The sequence below is a fragment of the Hemicordylus capensis genome, chromosome 4, assembly GCF_027244095.1.
Source record: "Hemicordylus capensis ecotype Gifberg chromosome 4, rHemCap1.1.pri, whole genome shotgun sequence".
In the NCBI taxonomy this organism is placed as follows: Eukaryota; Metazoa; Chordata; class Lepidosauria; order Squamata; family Cordylidae; genus Hemicordylus; species Hemicordylus capensis.
This window is the reverse complement of record NC_069660.1, coordinates 222,881,397-222,906,362: the sequence shown is the minus strand read 5'-3', so window position 1 is coordinate 222,906,362 and position 24,966 is coordinate 222,881,397. Positions and strand designations below refer to the sequence as shown.

The 24,966-nt window shown below is 39.5% G+C and overlaps 1 protein-coding gene across 5 annotated transcripts in view; it reads left to right on the top strand.

Moving 5' to 3' along the window:
• ATP9B (ATPase phospholipid transporting 9B (putative)) overlaps nt 1-24,966 on the top strand; it is a 282,460-nt gene that overhangs the window by 161,658 nt on the left and 95,836 nt on the right. For all 5 annotated transcript variants that reach the window (XR_008306909.1, XM_053249182.1, XM_053249183.1 and 2 more), the window contains one exon: nt 17,532-17,692. Coding sequence is in view for 4 of the 5 variants with exons in the window: in XM_053249182.1 (XP_053105157.1) it covers nt 17,532-17,692 (161 nt within the window). In the remaining variant the exon portion in view is untranslated. The remainder of the gene's footprint in view (nt 1-17,531; nt 17,693-24,966) is intronic.

The following is a 24,966-nucleotide window of genomic DNA, read 5'->3' as shown; positions in this document are numbered from 1 at the left end:
GTTGTCACCGGCTTGATTGGTGGCAACTCGAAACTGGGACTTTTCTAGAGTTGCCCCTAGACTCTGGAACTTGCTTCCTATTGAAATTAGAATTTCTCCTTCTCTGGATGTTTTTAAGGACCTGAAAAGGCACCTGTTTAGACAGGCTTTTAGTTTATAGTTTTAAAGCTTTGGGTTTTAAACTTTTTATTTGTATTTTTAAATTGTTTTAATCATGCTACTGTTTTAATGATAGTTTTAAAATTGTGAACTGTCCAGGGACTTCTGTATGGGGCAATATAGAAATGTATTAAATAAATAAATGAGAAAGAATGTTCATTAGCTTAGGCAGTTAAGGAGGTGGGAAGAGCTAATGGAATTAGGTGGCGAGATGTGAGAGGGCTTCAGTAAAAAGAGTGGAAAAACTCTCAGCTTGAACCAGCCCCTTTTGCTTCTGAGGGGGGAAACTGTCTAACAGTCTCCACAAAAGAAAATGCTGAAACTCTGTATCTCCCTTATCAGTAAGGTAACCCTGTTCTGATTCTGAAGGGAAAGCAGTTTGACACAGAGTCACTCTCTTGGTTATGAAGTTCTGCCCTCCCAGAAGTTGGCGATCAAGTTTTAAGGAGATTTCCTTATAACTCCCCAGATGTATGGGAACACTCTGGAGGTTCAAATAACCACAAGAAGACTTAACATAGGAACTGTGCCTTGGTTTAGCAGTTACACAAATCTGAAAAGCACTTTGCTGGCTGGAGAAGGCAAGGAGCCACTGCACATTCTTTCCCTCACCAGCCATGCCCCCTGCGTCAGTGTGATGATGCAGGGGAAGGGGCATGGCCAGTCTGTGGCTGCGTCCTTGGCAGTTTGTCATGGGGCTGCCAGCAACCTCACAACACATTCGTCAGGGATGTAGTGCAACATTTTGTTGCAGATCCAACACCGAAGCACATAATTCCGACCTAAAGCTGTTCAGCTTGTGCATATCCACCAGAAGTTTCAAACTAGAAGATGGCTTTAAACTAGCAGGGGGGTATCTTCCTATTTTATGGTCAAATGTATTCGATTGCCTCCTTTTTCAGACTGATCTATTAACCTGCTTCTATTTTATGTTATCATTTGCCTTTCCCATTCTTGTGACCGTCTTTATTCTCAATATTATCTTTATCCTCAATATGCTGCAGAGGTTGTGAGAATGTCAGTGAAGTGGTGCAGAGACTTATGGATGTTGTCATTGTTATTTGCATTGCTAAGCAACCTCCTTCTGAGAGGAATTACCTATAAAGGACCACTGTTAAGGGAGTTACTTTGTGAGCAGTGGAAAGGGGGCAAGTATAACTTGCCCTGTGGCTTAGCAAAAAAAAAAGGGGGGGTCTTTATGATAGAAGCATGAAACTTGTTTTATATATACCCAGTCATTCTCTCTGAAGCTCAGATTACAATCCAGAGGCATTCCTAACATTTTTGGAAGTGTCACTGAGTTCAAGCATACCCACTTGGGAGTATATCCCATTGAACTCCAGTGAGGTTTTGTTTCAAAAATATTCAAGACTTCTGAGAATATTATGCATGCCTCCCTATCTTAATTTGAGCTTCATAAGATACACTTTGTATATACAAAGTTTCATCCTTTTATCACAGAGTGCACAATTCTGACTTAATGTGCCTTGGCCACTGCACTAAATGGGAGAGGAGAGAAGAATAAAAAGGAATGAATTCCTCAGCCTGCAACATGTTCAAAGTATGGTACTACATCTCATTTAGTAAGAGCATACTTTGTCTAGAAATATTTGACTTTAGACTGCATTTGTCATTTAATATTCGGCATTGAACAATTCAGTGGCTAAAAAACTTGGGTAAGGGCAAAGCTATACAATTCATACTTAGTGGAGCATAAAATGCTTTTTAGGCATTTCTTAAAAAGAAATGTTTGCACCTTGTTCTATACACAATTTAACTAAAAATATTTTTTAAAGGCCCCTCAAGTTTGGGAATGTGAAGAAGGAATTGTTCCAGTCCTTCACCAACCAGCTTCCTTACTGGACTAGGACTGGGGAAACCCAAGTTCAAATCCTCATTCAGCCATGGTACTTGCTGGGTGACTCTGGGCCAGTCACTTCTCTCTCAGCCTAACCTACTTCACAGGGTTGTTGTGAGGAGAAACTTAACTATGTAGTACACCCCGCTGGGCTCCTTGGAGGAAGAGTGGGATATAAAATGAAATAATAATAATAATAAAGATCATGGCCTCCAGCAGACTAAAGGGTGGAGCCAGACCTACTCTTCTAGATCTAGCCCTGCCCTCAGCTCCATCAAAGTAAACATAGCATGTAGGCCATGACAAAGTGGTATTAGCTGTGGTATTGAATTAGTGAACGAATAAATGAATAACTTAGGGGTTGGTAGTTGGAGATCTTTTTCTTTAAACTTTTAAAGCTGCCAGATACTTACTTTATACACCTATCTGCAGTGTTGTGCTACTTACAATCCATTCACATTTTATGTTCAACACTCATACGATGAGTGTACACATGTACAGATCTGTACATAGGTACAATCATTCACATGTTATTTTAAACACAGGTAGAGCAGTACACTTCCTATCTCTACCACACATTTGAAGGGTGAGTAGTCTGGTTTACACACAAACCAGAAATTACACAGTCATTCACACAAACACATGTATTAATTTACAGACATCTGTACACTTGCACATCATAATGTCTGAATCAGGCTTTAGTGATAGTGGCTGACACTCAGAGCAGTATTGGGAGGATGCAGAGGCTGTGCCCTTGTAACCAGTCTACCTGAGCATCAGAATGCACACGGGAGCGACTTTTGCTACTCTTCTATTTCTATAAGTGCTCTTTGTCTTCCAGAAATGTGCCTGAGGGGGTCATACAGCCTTCAAGGGGCAATCGCAGAAGGCAAAGGGCATTTACAGAAATAGGGAAGGGCAGTGAAAAATGCTCCCCCCTTCTCCTGCACATGCTCTGCTGCTCAGAAAGACTGGTTGAGTTAAGAGCAGCCTCTCCTTGCAAAAATCCTCTGCAAAGATTTTGCAAAAATCCATGCCAGGCCTTGCAGAGACCATTTGAGCATGTGTGGTGGCCATTTTGTTTTCTGTGGCCAATTTTTTTTAAAAAATATTTTTAGAAATGGCCACAGCACATGCTCAGATGGTCCCTGCAAGGCTCTAGGCCTTCCCAGGCCTCACAGAGGCTATTTGAGCATGTGTGGCAGCCTCCAAAATGGCCACCACGCCGATCATTGCAGGCCCGAACAGGCCCGAAAATCAGCCCAGGACAGGCAGCGGCGGTGAATTATGAGGCCAGTGAGGGGGAACCTTTGCAGACCCCCTCCCATGGCCTTTAGGAAGCCCCCCAAAGGGGCTACATGTAATTTTTTTTAAAAAAGAATTAATATAAGTCACTGTACACATATTCAATTTGGCACTATGTACAGAGAATCAGGGCTTGTGAATGCTGAGCTGAAGCTTATGAGCTAGGATTGTATTCATTTGCTCTTACTTTGCTTCTTGTGATAAGTGAGTTAAATGTGATGTCTTAATATGGCTATTAATGGTAAGTTTATCTTTGAATCAGTGTGAAATCCTTAGTATTAAGGCCCACTGGGAGTTTCTTGCTCTCTTTCTCTCATTTTAACTGTCTTTCTGAAATACTAGAATATATTCCAAGCAGTGACACAGTTTACTCTGCATATCCCTTAATTATTTTCAGAGTATCTGGGAAAAGTCAAATTCTCCATTTATTTTTAAAACTTATGTAATAGTGATGCTACAATGCATAGTAGAGAATTAGACAGGCACTTCTGTTTTGTTTTCCAAGTACACCTCCACATAGTATTTGGGTATTTCATGAGCCCCAGCATACTGAAATTTGTAGTTTTCCATCATTTTTTGGTCTGGCTACACATCCACTGCTAAATAGTTTTTGAAATATTAAAAGATTAATGAGCTTGACTTGAATTTTTGAGCTGATATTATGGTAAAGTTATCTGAAAGATGGGTGTCAGATGTTTGGACAGGGGACATAATTTCAGTGCTTGCCCTAGGCACTATTCTCCCTAGATACGCCTCTGCTCTGGATGTCTGCCACTATGTTTTCTAGCGTTTACACTTCTAGCATTAGTTTTTCATTAAAACAACATTTTTTGAAATCTAGATACACGAATAGCAGTGGTGTATAGTATTTTAGGCCATCCTTGATAGATTTTAGAGATACAAATGAAGTATCCAAAGTCATACAACAAACATTTCTTCAAAAATCACATCATTTTACTCCAAAGTTTGTAGTTTTTTAAACCTCTGCTATTATTGGCTGGGACAACCCTGTTTTCAGTTGATTAAGATGAATTATTAGCTTAATCACAGAGGTGTTTCAGAATGTTTTGACCATTTCAAGCACTCAGTTTTTCCCAAGCACAAAATTTTATGGTAGGCAGTGCTGTACCCTCTTGTTGGTAAAGAACTTGGTAGAGCTAGGCAGCATTATCAAAGCATTAGGCAGTATGAATGGTGTACCTTTTGTGCATGCATACGTGTACACATACTGTATAAGTATTTTGTGAATGTGTGTATATCTGAATTGGGTGAGTATGTGAAATGGTCAGAGTAAGTATTACAAACACAGAGAAAAGATACTGTGGATGTACTAAAAACCACATGGACACTTTTGAGTCTCCTACTTCTACAATACAACACAGTGCAATACACATAGCACTGTATTGCAGCTTGAAAACTGAGTTCCCATGAATAGCAAAGTATACCATAAAGCTTTCAGATAGTGATATTCCCCTTGGGCTGTGGTTATGAAGAACCCATATGAAGAAAAAGTTGTCTGCTTGTATTTATAAGAGGCCTTGCCATTTAAACAAGTTAGTATCAGCCTTGAGCACCCTCTGCTGTCCCAAATGGGCTATGACAGCCTATTTGGACCATGCTAACATCATCACTTGTTACAAATGGCAATATGCTTTTAAGTAATAGATAAAATGATGTATTTTAATTTAAAGCTATATACCATAAAGATGATCATTGAAATACCTTACCGGAAAATGTCAGCTGCTGCCACAAGTTGGATTCTCAAAGAGTAATCTTTGGGAAAGAGTTTTTATAGTGTTCCTATAGTTCTAAGACACAAACAATCTAGACAGTGATCCAACGATGTTAATAACTACCTGACAAATTAAATCTGTGTTAATACAAATTTCACACAATTTCTGCCAATATATTTCTGCATGTCCACTCAGTATGTTTAATAGTGTCATTCGGAATAATCATGCCATACTGATAACATGCTTTTTTCTCCACCCTAAATAGCTCTGTATTTAGTCTATAGACAGATATATTGAACAATTCCCTACAACCCAGTACCCCATATCTGTTACATTTTCAGTTATACACAACCTAGACACAGTTAAAACAGGAAAAGAATACAGAAATGTCATGCTGCAATCAGTAAATTAAAGTTATTCAGGGATGTGTAAAAATGACAAAAATCAAAGAAGATTCTAGGCTTACATATAGAGTGGCTCAAGGCATGAGATTTGAAAATTCTGGCACCTGTTGGTTCTAGATTCCCACCCACCCCCCTTAAAATCTGACATGAAATGTATTAAAATGTTACTTCTCACAATTTATGCTATGCATTATAAATAACAGAAGACTTGCAACAGCTTCTTACCTGGAAGCATACCATTGCCTGGACATAGCTTTCCCTGGCTATTTAAATAATTTTGCTGCTTTGGGCAACATACAAAGAGTGACAAATACAACTTTCCTCCCATGGAATTATCTTTTAGATATTTTCCTTGCTTTTTGTATGTATTCATCAAAACGTTTTTTTAAAGCTTTTTTACTGTATCTGATACGTTGTGCATAAATTACGTATTGTGTAAACCAAGCATGAAGTGAGAAGAGAAATAGAAGAAATGTATAGAAGAGTAATTGCTATTCATTTTGTTAGTGTTATAATCTTAATGTTAGATTTTATACATTTTGTTATGAATTCATTAGAGGTCTATTTTTATTATATTGGAGTTGTCAGCTTAATCTATGAAGATGAAATTCATTGCCAGGATTCAAAACTATAACTAATCGTTATAGTTTGAGATATATACACATTAAAATTGACAGTTTGATACTTAGGTTACAGTTTTTAAAAAATAATTCCTCTCCATTTGAGGTCACAGTTTTATCAACACAAACATGGCCATACCATATATTACACTGCAAACAAATTAAAACTTTCTAAGTTATTGTACACATATTCTTTCTTTAAATGGAAAACCTAACCTTGTTTAGCTTAGAATATTTAAAGAGATTGAAAACAAAATCAAAGGAAAATAGAGAAACAGTCTGAAATAGCTGGCGATTTGTCCGTTAGACTAGATTGGATGCTTGCTACTGCCAGCTGTTAAATTTGAAAAGCATGCCTCTGCATTACTTCTGAGTTGAATTCCGTTGTAATTATAAAAGTATCTCAAATACTGCAGTGAAAATATGGGTCAGATTCACTGTATGGTATTAGTCAAGATGGTTTAGGCTGTTTTAGTGAACATTTAAACAATATCATGTAAAAATATGTCTTCCTCCTTTTGTTCTTATATTGGGGATCTTGCAAGGTTGTTAGCAATTGCACACTAGATCCCAACCTCAAAGAATTAACATTCTTTGGATCTCCTGCTGGTCTTTTTGGCACTTTGTGTATCAGATTGCCTAGCTACACTTCTCAAAACATTCTTGACATTGCATTAGTATTGTAATTAAACACATTTGACTGTAGAAATGTATTACAATGTAACAGTTATTAAAATTAACTGTTTAATCAAACGTGGTTACTTGTCTTAAGAGTATTTTTTTAATTTACTCTATAGTTGTTTAATACTTGTTTAGAATATTGTGATTTTTCAGAAGAATTTGATATTCTAACATGTTGTGTATACTGGATAAATTTTTAATAAGTTGCTCAAACAAGTACTTTCTATTTTTCATATTATGACATATCACAATAGCTGTGCATTTCAGAGATCAGAACACTTAATCATCCAGTGATTTGAAAATTAAACAAATAAGACAACTTGTATTTTCTTCCTTAAGCAGGACAATACCATACTTACCCTTTATTGTTGGTATAAACCATTATTTTACTGAGAACGATTAGCTATTTAAAACTTGGTACATAAATTAAAGAGGAGCTAAATGGATATGTGATTGTTGCCATTAGTAGCGTTTTAGATTATAGAGGCAATTATTGCTTTCATTATCCTAGAACAGCCCCTTTACAAAACTATTGTGGTTTTCTTAGACATTATGTACAAATTTTCCCTGGGAGATTAAAATTTCTAGTGGCATATTTGATTTTGTTATCAGAGTTGTTTGAAACAGAACAAATATTGTGATAAGAAGGAAAAAGATTCTACAGGTATTGAACTTTGCAATAAATGTTAAGAATACTCAGAATAAAATTTAAATTTATCTATTTTCTAATGAAGTCATTTACTTTGTTTATGGTAATTTTAAGCAGGGTAACAGGTTTTCATAGCCATTAAAAGATTAATTCCTTCTCAATAAAAACACAATATGAGAGATGCAGACAAATAACAGCTTACAAATTTTAACTTCCTCTACAGATTTGTTTTTTTCTTTGTTTGCATGTGTGAGTGTGTGTATGTGTGTGAGTGTATGTATATATGTATGTGTATGTATATGTGTGTGTGTGTGTGTATCTCTATATCAGAAATGATGAAGTCATGTGATACACATATGGGTATGAAGACAACATTTTAGCAAAAACAACAAATTTGCTTGAATGCTTGAAAAAGTATTTGTGTCTCAAAAACTTTCTATAGTTGCTTTAAAAGTTGTTTGAACTTACTGAATAGACTCTAAACTTGCATCCAAATCTGTCTTCATCAATTAGAAGCGTTTTTATCCTTTAGTTATCTACATATGTGTATCCAGTGGGCTATGTATAATGTTTGGGCCCATAAACGCCATTTTTCAAAGGAAACGTTGTATTCATTTCTGTCAGGTTTTGTCTTGGCTTTTACAGTCTTTCAGTGCTATGATGCAGCAAGAAAAGTGTGAGGTACTGGTTATGCATATTGCAAGACAGTGATTCTTTATTTTATTACAAAAAAAGACCAACTCTAGAAGGCCAGATTAAATCATTCCTTTCACTTTTTAATGGGATTTGGATGAATAGAGTAAAATATGCACTTTGCATTCATTGATAGCATCTTTAGGTTGAGGTAATTGAGTCTTTTTTCCCTGACTGAATGAATAATGACTTCATCTGATCCTCAGCGAGGCCTGAAACTTAGACTGCCTTTGTCAATGCAAAAAGATCTGGGCTTTGAAACATGCTCTACTTCCCTGGCTTAATTTTTCTTCATTTTAATCCAGAAACCTATTTTTCTCAATAATTCAAGCATAAACTATGTAGTAGTTGAAGCAGCGGAAATGGCAAGATATTTGTCCTCGTTGTGCTGCTTTTTAAGTGCAGCTGATAAATCAGCCACTGTGGTCTTCAGCTGCCTGGTTCTCAAGGGAAGGGACAGCCCGAACACAAGAGTGCTGGAATTCTCTAAACTTATAGTTAAATTATTATTGTTATCAAATGGTTTCTCCTCTTGAAATATTATACCGTGTTAGTCTTTCCAAAAGGGACTATAAATAAGAGGATTTCTCTAATCAGAAATTTTTTCCTCCAAGATAATTGTCTCACGTAGCCTTCTGTCATAACAGCATTATCTAGAATAGCATATTGCAAGTAGTTAAACTGAACCAAAATGCTACTGGAATATTCTTTTGATTTTGAAAAGGAAATATAATTGGTGAAAGGATCTTGTGAGAAAGTTCTGATTAACCTTTGTAATCTTTTTTAATTTTAAAAATAAGTAACTTTTAAAAAATCATTTTAAAAGTTAAAGAAGTTTTAAAAATCATTTTAAATGAAAAGTGTGTGTGTGGCGGGAGAATTAGTATGTTGTCCAACTATGTTATCCTTTGTTAGCATTCATATTTAATTATTGTTGTGGACTGATCCACAGATGAGAATACACCTAAAACCAGCATTTCTTCCTTCAGATTTAGATTGGTCATTCCATGTTATATGGCTTGGATGTTGGGAGAAGTAGCTGAAGCAAAGCCCAGGAAGTTGAACAGTGCGCAGGGAACAGTTTTGTATGATAGCTATATACTCTGCCTTTGGGCAAACAATTGTCTTTGAAAAGGCAGCATGTACAGCTACAAATCAAATCCAAAATTTGATGAGACTTCCATGCTATCTAAACTCAGTGTGTATGATCCTGAGTTACATTATAGGTGTATGTTGCTTTAATTATCTCTCTGGTATATGAGCAAGAGTTGGTTGCCTTGCTTTACAGGGACCAAGAAACAACAGATGTAGGTAAGACACAGAATGTGATGCAGAAGTAAGCATCCTGGGGCATTTCTGTTTTGCCAGCAACTATAGTCCCTACCAAATCAATCAGAATGACATTATTTACCATTTCAAAAAGATTGCTCTCTCTTGTCAAACCTTTGGCTTGGTTTAATAGTTTTGCTGAGCCACCTGTTCCCTTGCTTGTGTTTATTGCCTGTTTGCTCTATTTATGGGTGTTATATTTTCTTAATTGTGTTGGCTTTGTATTTTAATTTTTTAAACTATTGCTAACTGTCTTGGGTGCCCTATGGTCTGAACACCGTCTGTACATTTTAAGATAAATAGATAAACAGGATTTAGATTTTATTGAATCTAATAATTTGAATTAACTGGAATATAATTTCTTTATAGTGTATTGCTCACACACAATGTCCCTAGCTAAAACGAATGCCTTTTTCTCATGATCTACAACTGGAATAGCTTGGACAAGATTGTCCATATGGCAGCGATTGTCATTGCTTACAGAAAAAGCAAATGCACAATAGGTAAGGTGCCTGTTCAGTTTTGTTAACAACCAGTAACAAAACTGAAGAAAGTGTGATCAGGAAGCCTGCAATATAAGGGATTCTTTACTGGGAATATCTTTAGTCGGGTGTCATTAGGGGGTGGCCTGTGAAGCACTCTCAATGAATTGTTCAGAACCATGATTCTCATCAGCTATCTTTTTCCTCCACGACCTCTTCCAGCGAGGAAGTACAGCAGTGGAAGTACTTGCACAGAGCATGGGAGAGCGCTCCGAATCTCACCTAGCTCTATGCTGCTTATCATAGGTGCTCTACTATAATATGAAAGACTCTTTTAAAACATACGTAATTATTCTTGCGGGGGGACGTATGATTGAAATTATCATATAATTATCAAAAGTGAGGTTGTGGGTCCAGGGCACAGATTTTTTTTAAAACCTAGCAACACCCCATCTCTAGTCCTTCAGGTTGTCATCTGCTTACTCCATAGGCCGCACCAGAGACGAGTTAATAAGGCAAATTTTCCCCCTTCCCCCCTCATTTAGGTGCCATGCCCTGCCAGCAATTCCTGGATCGTTGAGATAGATATAGATATATAAAATGATGTATGGGCTTACTTCCATTTATGTTTATGATGAGAGCATTATTATGAAATATATCATTAGTTTTATTTCAGAAATCTAACAGGTACATAGTTTGCATTGCTCCTGAGAGATTGATTGATTGATTGATTTTATTCTATTTCTATACTGCCCTTCCAGAAATGGCTCAGGGCAGTTTACACAGAGAAACAACAAACAAATAAGATAGATCCCTGTCTCCACAGGGCTCACAATCTAAAAAGAAACACAAGATAGACCCCAGCAACAGTCACTGGAGGTACTGTGCTGGGGGTGGATAGGGCCAGTTACTCTCCCCCTGCTAAATAAAGAGAATCACCTTGTTAAAAGGTGCCTCTTTGCCAAGTTAGCAGGGAGATGCACTTTGCCATTTCATCCCTGCAGTACGTTTGTTTTTTCTGGTGCTGATAATGTGCTTATGAGAGGAAGTGAGCAGTACTTATCTATTATCTTCAAGATTGCCTGTCTAACGCTTATTAAGAGTTAGAGTTGCCACATGTCCAAGTTTGGCCTGGGCAGTCCAAGAATCTGACATCAAGATGTAGAGAAAATGTCATCCTGGGTACAAAATAAGGGTATTCACAAATGCATCTTAACCCAGATTAGGGCAGACCAGCCTGGGTTAGGCTGCATATATGTAGCACCAGCAGCGAAGTTGCTGCTGGTGCTGCCCTTGCACCAAGCCCATCTTTTGAACTCTTCTTTTTGAACTTCTGCCAGCAATCTTTTGAGCAGCTGCCACTGGCTTAAACAGCTTGACATAATTGAGGGAAGATGATGGAGCAGACCTATAGGATTGGTAGGCAGAAATAAATTGATCTTTAACATTCATACAGTCCCTGTCAAACCAACCTTTAGAGCATAAATTGGTCTTATTAGTGCCCAGGTTCTTTACCCTAGTTAAAATGGCTTGAAAAGCCTGAATGATATCATGGTAGTGTAATAGAACACTTGGGTCCAGTTCATTCGTTAATACCAGGGTCCGAGAATGTACCAGATTCAGAGAACTCAAAAGTGTACTAATTTGTTTACCCAGATTATCGGACCATTTAATCTGGTAGGGTCATACCTCTAATTCAAAGGCCGGGGTATAAGTCAGATCAATAGTAATTGATTTAGCATCAAAATTTAAAAGGAGCTCCCCTGGCAGATGGTCACTCTCAGGGCACCCAACTATTCTAAATTTTGGTAAAATGAGAGGGCAAAGATGGAGAAATTGCCATATAATCTATTGTTGAAAATCAGGAACCTGACCAGAAGTTAAACTCAGCTGGATAATCATCTGGAGTGGATCCATTCAGTAGAAGAAGATCTAACTCATCAAAAGTCTGTAAAAGACATAAACCAGTGAGATTACCAGATTTATCTTTAAATTGGCGCTCAAGTAAAGGGGGAGTGATCTCATGGTCAAATGGAAAGGCTCTGAATTGGGAAAATAGCTGATTCTTTTCTCTGGCCCACCGCCATTTCCAGCAGTGAGCCGGGGGTGGAGGAACGACTACGCCAAGTGCAGCAGCTACTCTGAGAGCAGCTATTGCGTTTGTGCACCAGGGCACCCTGGGATGCAGGAGGGAGGAAGTCCCAGTGCTCCCAGTGTTTCCCTTTGCCGTGCCGCTGCTCCTTTGGGCACGCAGCATGGCAAAGGGACTGATGATTATGCTAATCTGGGGAGGAAGGCGGGAGAGCTGCTGCCTTTCCCCCAGCCCTGTGGAGCGTCCGACTGAGGTCGTGTGCATGACCTCAGTGTCTGGGAATTTGAGTTGGAAGATTGCATTAATGAATTTTACTCATTTTCCTGGTGCTTTTCTCCAGGCATTGTGTAGCTCCATGGTGTCAGTGTTTAACAGGCCTGCACAACATAAGGCCCGGGTGGGTGGGGGATCCGGCCCACAGGGACTCCTTTGCTGGCCACAGGGATGGGCTCAAAGTTTTGTGGTGCTTGAGGTGAGGTGGAAAAATGCTGCCTTGCTCCATGGTCCCGGTAGGGGTCGGACCCCTTTCAAAATTAAGCTTTAAAAGTGCTTGAGAGGCAGAGAGGAGGAGTTGCTAGCAGTCTCCTCTCCTCTCCTCATGCTGTGGTTAATTGATAATTGCTTTCATTAATATTTTTAATGAGTAATAATTGCTCTCATTTATATTTAATAATTTTAATGTAATCATTAATGTGCTGAACATTTACCTCGGCCCCCACACACCAAGTCATGGTTGGTTCTGGCCCACTAGGTTATTTGAGTTGTGCACCCCTGGTTTAAAAGCTGCCAGCTTGCTCTGTTGGCCCTCTGTATATGGTTCAGTAAACTTTTTGCCTCCTTTCTGTATTATCTCTAGAATTAGCGAGGGTAGTAGTGAACCTCTGAATTAGCTGTGAAGTATATGAACAGAGGGTGCCCATATACAGATAGACCTTGAAATTCACAGCGGTTCCATTCTGTGGATGTACCATGGATACTGAAACCGTGAATATCGAGGCATTAGGACAATGCGACTGCAGGGGTTAGGTTCCTGGTTGTTAAGAAATGGTAAAAGAATTGGCTGATTTTTGGAGAAAATTCAGGGGGAGCTCCTTACCGTGCTTTGCTACCCCCCCCCCCCAGGTTTGGCTGTGCCCTGGAATGCCCAAACATTAGACAAAAATTGGGCGAAAATTGGCAAGTTTAAAAAAACAAAAAACGGGAGGCATTTTGTGGCTCCCATGAACAAAATGGCAGCCAGAAATGACCTCCATAGTCATTTGCGGCCACCTCCGACCCGCGGATATGCAAGGTCTGCATGTTCCCCCTCCCGCATATGCCAAGGTTGGATGTCTTCCCCCCCCCCTCGACTGTGGATAAATGACTCAGCAGATATGGAATCGGAGGATAACGAGGTGCACCTGTACTTCACTTTTCTCTAGTGTCATTGTTGGTCACTAGCACACTCATTGCCTGATGTAGTATCTGCCGTCTTGTGTGGTCCCCTCTTTGTGTTTGTGGATATGAAACGCTCCTAACCCTCTCCTTTGTAAAGAATGCTATAGGGGGGAATCCTTGAAGCAGCTGCCAAGCTCCACTGTCACTTATTATTTTCAATCCCTCCCCCTTTTAAAAAAGCACTTTAAGGTTTGTTTCCCCTATTTTGATGATAGTTGTGTCCAGGAAAGATCTCAGATGAATGTGGCAAACCTAGTAAGAGTACCTATCAACTGTTGTTTTTAAAGACTTCTTTGCTCACAATAATGTTCTAAATGGATGCTCCTTCTATCTAAGTAATTCTGTGAAACCCTCATATATAGTCATGTGACAAACATACATGTGCCTGTAATAGAGAATCTGGATAGCATGTGTTCTACCACTGTACACAGGGCAAAGGCAATATTTGTGCTTGTTGCATGTGACAGTAAATGAACATAGTTCATTTAGTTTAAAAGTTGGCCGACCTGCCTTATATAACTGAGACCTGGATGGGGGAGGCTAGTGGTCCAGTTTGGGCCCAGCTTCTCCCATCAGGCTACTTTGGCATGGAACAGGCTAGGGGAAGTGGATAGGGTGGTGGTGGAGTTGGCAGTGGTCCATAAGAATACCATCTCCGTTACCTTGAACCCTATGAGACGACTTATATTGAGTGTGTATTTTTGAGGCTGGGAACTAGGGATAGATTAGGGATTTTGTTGTTGTACCGTCCACTCACTGCACAACTGACTCCCTAGCTGAGCTGACAGAATTGGTCTCTGAGTTGGTGAGTTGGCACCTAGACATTTAATGCTGGGGGACTTCAATATCCATTTTGAGACTGACGTTTGGTGCAGCTCAGGAGTTCATAGTGGCCATGACAGCTGTGGGCCTATCCCAGTTAGTTTCAGGACCAACTCCTATTGCCAGTCTCACACTTGAGTGGGGGGTGTTCTGTGGGTGGGGGATCTTGTGGCTTCCCCATTTTCATGGATGGACCACCTCCTAGTTAAGGTTGGTTTCACAGCCACAAGCCTTACAGGGGTGGTGGACCTATTAAGATGGTCCGCCTGAGAAGGCTGCTGGTTCCAGTAGGATTCCAAAAAGCTTTGGAGGGTTTCAGTGTTGGTGCTGCCAGTGATTCTGTCGATGCCCTGGTGGGAACCTGGAATAGGGAACTCACTCGGGCAGTAGACATGACTGCTCCTAAGCATCCCAACCTGCTTTAAAGGTGGCCCCTTGGTATAGAGAGAAGTTGTAAGTTCCGAAGCATCAAGATAGGCAACTGGAATGCAAGTGGAGGAGAACTCAGTTTGAATGCGAAATTACACAACATAGAGCCCATTGGAAGGTTTATGCGGAAGCAGTACATGCAGCAAAAAAATTTATTCTGGTCTGCATGCATTGTTTCTGCAGGTTTGAGTTCAGTAGACAGATTGTGAGAAGCTTGATTCTGGTTCCTCCCAGTTTGAACCAACCCCGGAGACTTTGTTCTGCTGTAATGCCTTAATAGGTACTTTGCGGACAAAATCTCTTGTATTCCGGCCAACTTGGACTCCACTGTTTTTACAGAGACTATTAAGATGGTGTCTAGCAATTCCTCTTGCAGTATTAGATTGAATCAGTTTCAACCTGTGATGCCTGAGGGTGTGAATAAGCTGCTCAGGGCGGTGTGGCCTACCACTTGTTCTCTGAATCCTTGTCCAACTTGGCTGCTTCTATCTAGCAGGGAAATAGCTGGAGATGGCCTAGTTAATATCATTAACATCGCTGAGGGAGGGTAGGGTGCCTCCTTATTTGAAGGAGGCAATGATTAGACAACTTCTTAAGAAGCCTTCTCTAGATCCCTCAGTGATGGATAGTTATATGCTGGTCTCCTAACTCCCATGGTTGGGCAAGGTGATTGAGAGAGTGGTGGCTAACCAGCTCCAGGCAGTTTTGGAGGAAACCGATTATCTAGACCCATTTCAAACTGGCTTTAGAGCAGGCTGTGGGGTTGAGATGGCCTTGGTCAGTCTGAAGGAAAACCTTTACCAGGGACTTGACAGAGGGTGTGGCATCAGCATTCGATACCATCAGCCATGGTATCCTTCTGGATCACCTGAGAGAGTTGGGGATAGGAGGCACTGCTTTGTAGTGGTTTCGTGCCTACCTCTTGGGCAGATTCCAGATAGTCTAGCTTGGTGACTGTGGCCCTTCAAAACAGGAGCTATTATATGGAATCGCTCAAGGCTCCATTCTGTCATCAATGCTTTTTAACATCTACATGAAAGCTCTGGGTGAGGTCATCAGGAGATTTGGTGATGAATGTTATCATATGCTGATGACACCCAAATCCATTTCTCCTTTTGATCATGATCAGGAAATGGCATTCATTCCCTAAGTGCCTGCCTACACGGAGTAATGGGCTGCATGAGGGATGACAAATTGAAGCTGAGTCAAAGCAAGATGAAGGTGCTTATTGTGGGGCATCAGAATTTGAGGGATGAGTTAGATCTTCCTGTGCTGGATGGGGTTACATTCCCACAGAAGGAACAGGTTCGCAGCTTGGGAGTGCTCTTGGATCCAGGCCTCACCCTGGTATCCTAACTGGAGGCTATGACCAAGAGCGCTTTCCATCAACTTCAGCTGATTTGACAGCTGCATCCATATCTTAAAGAGAACGATCTCAAAACAGTGGTGCATCAGTTGATAACCTCCTGGCTTGACTATGTGGGGCTGCCTTTGTACGTAGTTGGGAAATTTCCATTCAAAATGCATCAGCCAGACTCATCTCTGGGGTAACTCGAAGAGACCATATTATACCTGTTTTAAAACAGGTGCACTGGCTGCTAATATGTTTCTGGGCAAAATACAAAATGCTGATTATCACCTTTAAAGCCTTAAACAGCTTTTATCCGGGTTACCTTCTGTATGATCCCCATCGCACATTGAGGTCATCCAGAGAGGTCCATCTCCAGTTACCACTGGCATGTCTGGTGGCAACTTGGAGCCGGACATTATCTGTAGCTGCTCCTGCCCTGTGGAATGCACTTCTGGCAGATATCCATAGTTTGGACTCATTGTTGGCCTTCAAGAGAGCCTAAAGACATACTTGTTTGGCCTGGCCTTCCAAGGATTTTTAATGGTGTTTAAGCATTTTTAATTGGTTTTAAATGGTTCTGAACTGTTTTTAAATTTGTATTTATATTGTTTTAATCTGTTGGTTTTAAATGGTGTTTGTTTTTCTATTTTACATGTTGAGCACTGCCCAGAGCCTTTGGACAGGGCAGTATAAAAATGTAATAAATAATAAATAAGTAAATCGTGACATAGAATTTTCTACATGAAGGCGTATTTATGCAGATCCTAGGAAATTGCCATAATCTTATGCAAAGTACCCTAAGAAGTGATGGTGCTGGGATGTGTCCCAGTGACAATTGCTGGTGTCAATCTGATGTTGCTTTTTAGATTGTGAGCCCTTTGGGGACAGGGTTCCATCTTATTTATTAATTATTTCTCTTTGTAAACCACCCTGAGCCATTTTTGGAAGGGCAGTGTAGAAATCGAATAAATAATAATAATAATGGAGGCTTTGGGGCTTGAGAACAATGAGTAACATTCAAACTAAGTTAGTCATGATTAAGTCTCATTGAGATGAATAGAACTTCAATTAGTTGTGACTAACTTGTCTGATTGATTTTAGTAGTGCTTAGCCATGATTAACTAGTCTGAATGTTGCCTCATGTTCACAGAGGGATTGTTCTGATAGCAGCCTTTCTGACCTTATAGTTATTCATGGTGGTTGGTAATTGGATGCTTTATGTACCAGAAAAGGAAACATATTTGTGACCTTACACCTGTGCCAGTGGTCCATAGGTACCTGTCAGCTATAAATATAGGGAAAGGATGGATCTTAGTTATATAAGTCTTAGTTATATAAGTTTGGTAAAGTGAACTTGTTTCAAAATTCCATTTGTAATTTAAATATTTTAGTGAGTGTGTTTCTAATTTTATACACTGCATAAAAACATGAAATGGGCAAATGTCTGTTAAATCTCTTAGTTACTGAATTTATGTTGCTTTCTTTAGGTTGGTTTGCTGGACCTTGAACTGAATCAACTGACCAAAGCACTGTTCTTGGCTCTAGTTGCACTTTCAGTTGTTATGGTAACCTTGCAAGGGTTTGTGGGTCCATGGTACCGCAATCTATTTCGGTTTCTCCTCCTTTTTTCCTACATAATCCCTATCAGGTATGTATACAAATCAGAGAAAAACACAGATGTTTAATTTCACTCAATGTAGCTGTTTTTTGAAATGTACCTTCAGTTCTCATTGTTAAGGAAATTGATTTTATCAGGAAGCTGTAGCAGGAGAAGATGACAACAAATCTGCTGATTCTGAAAGGACCACACTACAAAAACTAGTGATATTGTTAATGTTAATCTTGCTGCAAGAATCAGTATATCTAATCCTTTTACCTGCATTTTAAAGCATGCCGTCTTCATATACAGTATTAGAAAATATTTCTGAAAATGTTGTTTGGAAAATATTTTGTCTGGACATCCATGATTTTTCCTATTCATCTCATTGATGAACTTACTTTACATCACTGCTTAGATACATTAACTGTTTGTTTAGTGGCCTTTTTGTATTTTTTAAAGATTCTGTTTGAGACCACAAATAAACAAAATATCTTGAGTATCGTTCACTTATTAAACATTTAGTCATATCATAAAATCAAATGCTTAAAATTATTCATTGCAAGGGAATAAACAGACAATACTATGATCAAAATCCCTTTTTGGAAATTTAAGATTAAAAGGTGTTTTCCTTGTATAGTTTACATAAACATAAATGTTTGCATTTCGTTGATATTATGGTTGTTCTTATTACCAAAGTGGGGAGGGGCTGGGGGAAGGCGGGATCCTACCTGCCCTTCCCCCAGACGATTGGAGCGTCCTCCGTTCTGCCACTTGTGTGCGAACTTGACCACACAGCAGTGAGCTCCAGAGCCCAAATGGGAGTGGGATTTGTTCTGGGTCCTCTAGATCCCACAATACGCTATGCTAGCCACAGAGCTGATGCCCTCAGCATTGCAGCAGCTCCACTTTGCCTAGTTACCTGGAAACAACTTTGCTAGCTGCGGCAGTGACACAGACAACCAAAAGGTGAGGTAGGATGGGCTCTATTTCCCTACTACCTCCATGTTTTACCCAGGTAGTGGATCTCCACTACCCAGGTCTGGAGCAGTTGGCTCGGGAGACCTCCCAGTGGCTCAGACAACACGAACTGCCTGTGTTCACTCTCTCCTACCTGGGTAGCTCATGTCACGAGAGTGGGCTCATTATTTCCTTAAACCCTAATTGTAGTGTGGCAGAAGTAATTAGTACATCTGATTTTTAAAAATGAGACAGATTCTTCTTGCTATGTGTTACAATTGTTCTGAAAGCTGCAGATAGCCAAACTGGCTAGCAGTCAGAATGATGAGGTGTTTTTCACTCTCCACCAGGACCACAGCCTAGTATAAATCTTTTGCCTCTCTAGTTTTTAAATTGAACTATAGTTTGCTTCTTGTGCTCTTTGATACAATTGTGCTGCCAGATTCTTCTCCTTTTCTCCTTTCATTTTATTTATGTATTTATGTATTTATTTTTGATTTCTATACCGCCCTTCCAAAAATGGCTCAGGGCAGTTTATAAAGAGGAAATAAATAAATAAATAATAACAACTGATAAAGAAATTGGCCTGGCAACTAAATGTACCCTGAGGACTCAGAAAGCAGAAGATACATAAAGGAATGTGAAGGGGGCTTAATTTAAGGGAATGATCTCAAAGGATTAATTCTGATACCTATTTTCAGTATCAGGATTTAGCCTTGAAACGCATGAAAAACCCCCACATTTGAAGTAGAGGGCCTTTGAGCATGTCCTTTTCCCTTGTCACTGCTGATCAACCCCCATACATTGGGATTAAGAATATCGGAACTGTACTTTACAAGTAGCCTTGAACTCTTACACATCTCATTTTAGAAGTTAATTGCTTAGTCCTGCGGTTCCATAGATATCAATAGTAAAATCCTTTTTAAGGTAATTTAAAACAGTTTCTGGATCCTTCAGACCTGGTATGGGTTTTTTTAGATGAAAGGGTTGGCAATAGCTACTCTGCAGTTCTCCAAATATGTGTGGCTTTGGATTTAGTTTGCCATGTAATAATTCACAAGAGCAAGCCATCTTGAGAATTCTGCCTTTGATCAAGTGAACCTGCCAGTCAGGATGGGCTGCTTATTTTCCAGGCTTCATTTTATATTTTATTTCTCAACTCAAAAAATTACTGTTCAGCTTATATAACTATGTGCAACTAAACTATGTGATAAAAGTGGGGGGGAGTGGGTCATGAAGAAGGGTCACAAACTAGCCAAAGTTAAGTGCTAGTAGGCAGACACACTCTTACCCCTGGACTTCTGGGCTGAAGTCCAGGGCCTCCACACTCCGGGGGTCCCCAAATCATCCTTAGTCTGTCCTGGGTGGTGTGGTTTGCGCCCTCAAGAACCTACGTGTTTAAAATGATGCTTAACTTACAGTGGGGAGGCCTTCAGAGGCCTTCAGGTCCAGGCTTCAAAATTACCTAGATGCACCTATGCTAGTAGGTCTCACTTACTTTAGTGATAGCACTTAAGTGTGTGCTGAAATCGCTTGCATGGCGGGGGGCAGGAAAGTCATTACCATTGTGCATGTTGGAAAAAATGAAGTGCTAGTAAGGTAAATCTCTTTTGAATGTGGCTACTGAAAATGTTTTGTTTGAGTACGTTAACAAATTACCAAGAATGGTGGAGTAAAAACAACATTAGTAACCCTGGTAAACGACTTAATTTTGCACATAATCTCAACCATATTATTTATACTTCTGGATTGTGCAAGGTTGTTTATTGTTTCTGAATCATCCAAAATGTCTTTCTCCAAGTTAAAATACCGGCTGTAGGAAGGTCAAAACATCTTCCCACAGTTAAAGGTTTGCTTAAAGGGATTTCAGGCTCTTCATTTTCTCCAGTAACAACTTCCGTTGAGTTAATAGCTTAAGAATTGTGACCTTGTGGAAGACAGAAAAAGTAGGATTTATTGAATACAGACGTATAGAACAATAACGTGATTTGATACTTCATGATAAACATTTTTCCTACCTGAATGCTTCCTGGGGGGGAAATATAGCCCAGATCAAACTTTGTTAAACTGACAGCTGCTGACCAATTTAGTGGTTTTAAGGCAGTTGGTTTTTAACTGATTGATTGATTAGCCAATTTTAATTACATGTCTGTATTTGCGGGAGTGAGGAGAGATTTTAATTGTGACAACTTGCAATCTAATAGGAAAGCAAAAGACACATTTTAATATTGTTGACTTGATTATTTGGGACTATATATATTTTTATTGGTCTCTTTCTAATGTTCAGAGCTCAACATCCTGACTAAGGAAGCAAGGACCCAGCTAGAACCACATTCTTGTAGTGAGAGGCTACTCAATGCAGCTGAAAGCTTTCCCACTTCCAATGTTGGGTGGGGGGAGGGGGAGTCATTTTCACTGATCTTCCTTGCTTCTGGAAGTGTTCTGTGCCTTCAAAAAATATTTCCCTGGATGCTGTGCTACCTCTGGCTGCATCCTTATTTCCGTAGGATGTCAGCCACTGTCTGCAAGCAGATCCTGAAGGCACAAAAAAGAGAGTTAGTCAAAGGTGTGTATCATCTGTTGATACTTGCAGTAAAATAGCAGACAGTAAGAATGTTACTACCTATATTGGGCAGCAGCAATATAGGAAGATGCTGAAAGGCACCATCTCATACTGCACAGGAGAATGCAATGGTAAACCCCTCCTGTAGTCTACCAAAGACAACCACAGGGCTCTGTGGTTGCCAGGAGTTAACATCAACTTGACAGCATACTTTACCTTTTTAAGAATGTTACTCCCACCTCCTCAAAACCACTGTAGGCAAGGTTTGCACACTTTACACTGTGGGGAATATCTCTAGCAGCAGATGCCAATGCACAGACACTAGCCTTCGACCATTAGAAGCAGTGATTTAGAAGGCGTATTTACATTTATTTCAATTGAGCACTGTATGCTTTTAATTTCCCCTGATTCTTGCTGCTAATATTATCACTAGTTCTGAATTAAAACTAGAAAATTTTCCCATTAAATCTGGTGCAAGTGGAAGATGATGCTTCAAGGTGGCCTGCATCTTGCTTCCAGGTTCAAGTGATCTTTGTTATCAAGTCTATTGGTTAATCTGTGATTTCATTCCATATGCTTTGGCAAATACTGCTTAAGGATTACTGACCTTGTAAAGTATCACATACCTATTATTATTTGTATTAATGATTCTTAATCAAGGAGGTTTTTGCACCAGTAGAATAGCCTGTAAATGGATCAGGGTCAATACACACATAATCAAGGAGCAGATGTTTTTGTAGAATGCTGTACGATCCAGTGATGTTTCAATCTGCTTCTCTAACCTTATGTATATATATCAGAGGTTGGTTTTTTTTACATTGGAAACCTATTTCAGCGCTTTCATGAAACTTCAGCAGAGATTAACTACTAATAGTAGAGCACTAGTAATTATAGTAGATTTATTTGTATACCACCTCTCATACCAAGGATTCTCAAGGCAGTTTATGTACAGTTAAAGAAAAACAAAATGATTGAGTTTCTGGCTGTGACTGTTGTTGGTTCTTAAACTACCTAAATTGTTCAAGTAATTACTGCTGTTCTTAAATTCTGTCACTTGAGAGAACCTTCCAAGGAAGTTACGTACTTGCATTAAAAGGCTATAGCAAAATTGGAGTAGCAACTTTAGCGATGTGTCTATCATGTTGGTTCCCTGGGTTGCGGTCTTCATAATGATCTGTGTAACCTTTATCTAGATGTATTTGTTAAAAGGTTAGCAGCATTGATCCAAAGGGAGAAAAAGAATGGTAAGGTTATGGCATCATGAAACAGTGGAAATTAAAATGCATAGATACTCTCTCACTTGGGAGGACATCCCTAAGGCTGAAAGAAGGGGTGTTTCCCTGATCACACCTGTACAGTGTAAAGAGTGATGTGCAGAATATGTCTTTATTTCAGTTCATTAGAATGTAAGATGAATAAGCAAAAAAAATCCATTCTGCTTCAGAGTGTTGTTTGAGAAAACAATCATTAGCACTCGCCTTACTTAAAAAAAGGGAGGCATGACATTTAAATGATCAATGTCTTTAAAAAGATACGTCCTGTTACCATAATAATGGCTTTTTATTTATGTTTCTGTGAATTGGCTTTCTGTCTCTTGCCATTCATTAAAATAAGTGAAACTCTTTTTAAAATAGCACATGAAAATTAATACATATAATCTGAAAATAAAATGTGGGTGAATATGCCTGTAACATGTGTAGGTGTGAGTAGATTTCTACCAGATAGTGCACCAGATTAGGGATGTGCCTGAAATGTGATTTGTAAGTTGAATCGCAGCACAATCTCTTTAAAATCGAGGGCTTACCCAGCCCCATTAATGCGGAGGAGAGCAGGTCCATACCTGCTCCTCTGCTAGCCACCATTGCCATACTGGTGGCGCTTCCTCCAGTTATCCACACATGTTGGCAGCACTCTCTCCCAGCTGCCCTTGTGCAGCTCTGGCACTCACATGGTCTCCGTTCATGTGCAACGTCCATTTGTGTGGTCAGCATGGTTGCTGACCACACAAATGGCCGCTGTGCATGCACATGCCAGTGTCATGCAGGGGCAGTGGGGGGAGAGTGGTGCCGACGCATGTGGATAGTTGGTGGGAGTGCCGCCAGTACAGCAGTGGCGGCAAGCAGAGGAGGAACAGGGATGGACCTGCTCCTCTCCACATTAAAGGGGCTGGGTAAGCCCTTGATTTTAAAGGGATTGTGCCACGATTTGGCTTCCAAATTGCATTTTAGCATATCTCTACAACAGATTTAATGGTGAATGCATCAAAGGTTGGTCTTGTTTCCTTTGTCTTAAAAACAAAAGTATTTTGCAAGGCAGTGTTTAGAATTATTAGAAGTTTAGTGTTACGTGATTCAGAAGCTGGATTTTCAAAGTAAATTAAGAGTACACTTAGCTTCATTTTAACTTAGGTTGGCATTGGTTTTACTATGTTTTTTCCAGTTTGTAATTATGTCACATGACTCCTGAGATTATATTCTACCAAGTAACATAATATTGACATTACCTTGCAGATTTCTGTTTCTGTTTTAATATCCTAACTTTGTATTGTTCCCAGGCTTTGTCTGGGGAATTTTCTTGTATTTAAAATCTGTTTTCGAGAAATATGTAAGGTGTCCCAGTGATTTAATAGTTATTGCAATGAATAATGTCAAATCAACCATATGATTGTAGTGATCATTTCAAGTTAGCAACTGTGAATATGAGATTGAGCATCTCTGAGTTTTTAATGCACAGTACATGTTGTGCAATGGTAAACATAATATAGGAATAAGGCAAGCAAAGTTAGAAGAAAAAATAGTTTCTTATGCTTCCCTTCAGTTCTTTTTCACTGCAGGTCAAAGCTTTCTGTCAGAGTTCCCCTAAGGAATTTTATTTGGGCTAAAGGCAGCTGGAAGTTATTGTGCATGACACTACAAAACTATTCTAAGTAAATCATCGGGTGAAAGGATACTATTAGCCCATCAGGAGATCAGCATTCTGCAAAGCTGGCAAGGTAGTGACTAACAGCTAACAGAACATTATCTTAGGGCCTTTCCAAATGACTCTTTTAGCACAGTAATTGCATAGTTTCTCAGTTGTTGCACGGGATCCTGACATCTTTTCTCATGGTTGCGCTTTTCTAGTGATATCTTATTTTCCCAGCCCTTGGGATTGATCCAAGTACTTTGTTTTTGTTTTGTTCTTTAGAGGTGGAATGACGCCCTGTTCCATCTTTTCTTTTCTTTTTAAATAAAAGTGTCAAATGCCTATATGATCATCCCCCTCAGGATCCACCACTTTGTGAGCACTTTGTATCTTTCAAAAATTATTATTAGGTCTTTGAGGACTTTGTATTGTGTTCCCAGTCCTAAGTGCTAAAAGATACACCTACTCTGATCTATTTCTTTTCGGGGGGGGGGGCAATGAACATCAACACAGCTATTCTTCTTGAACAAATGGTACCTTCCCCCATCCTTTAGCTGGAGTTAGAGGTTTCCAAAAGAAAGGAGCCTTTGGATGCAATCCAGGTATCATGCTACAGATGATATGTTGGTGCTGGTAGAACGTTAGTATGGAGAGAAAGAGAGGTTTGTGTGTTAAGGTCTGGGAAGGCCCCCCACAAAGGCACACATGTTGCATAGCTATAAAATTTGCTCTCATTTATTCTTGAGCCTTGCAAAGACTTGCTGCAAGGCAAAATGATGATGGGTAAAAATGTGTATAAAGTAAAGTTGCGCCGTCGAGTTGGTGTCGACTCCTGGCAACCACAGAGCCATGTGGTTTTCTTTGGTAGAATACAGAAGGGGTTTACCATTGTTATCTC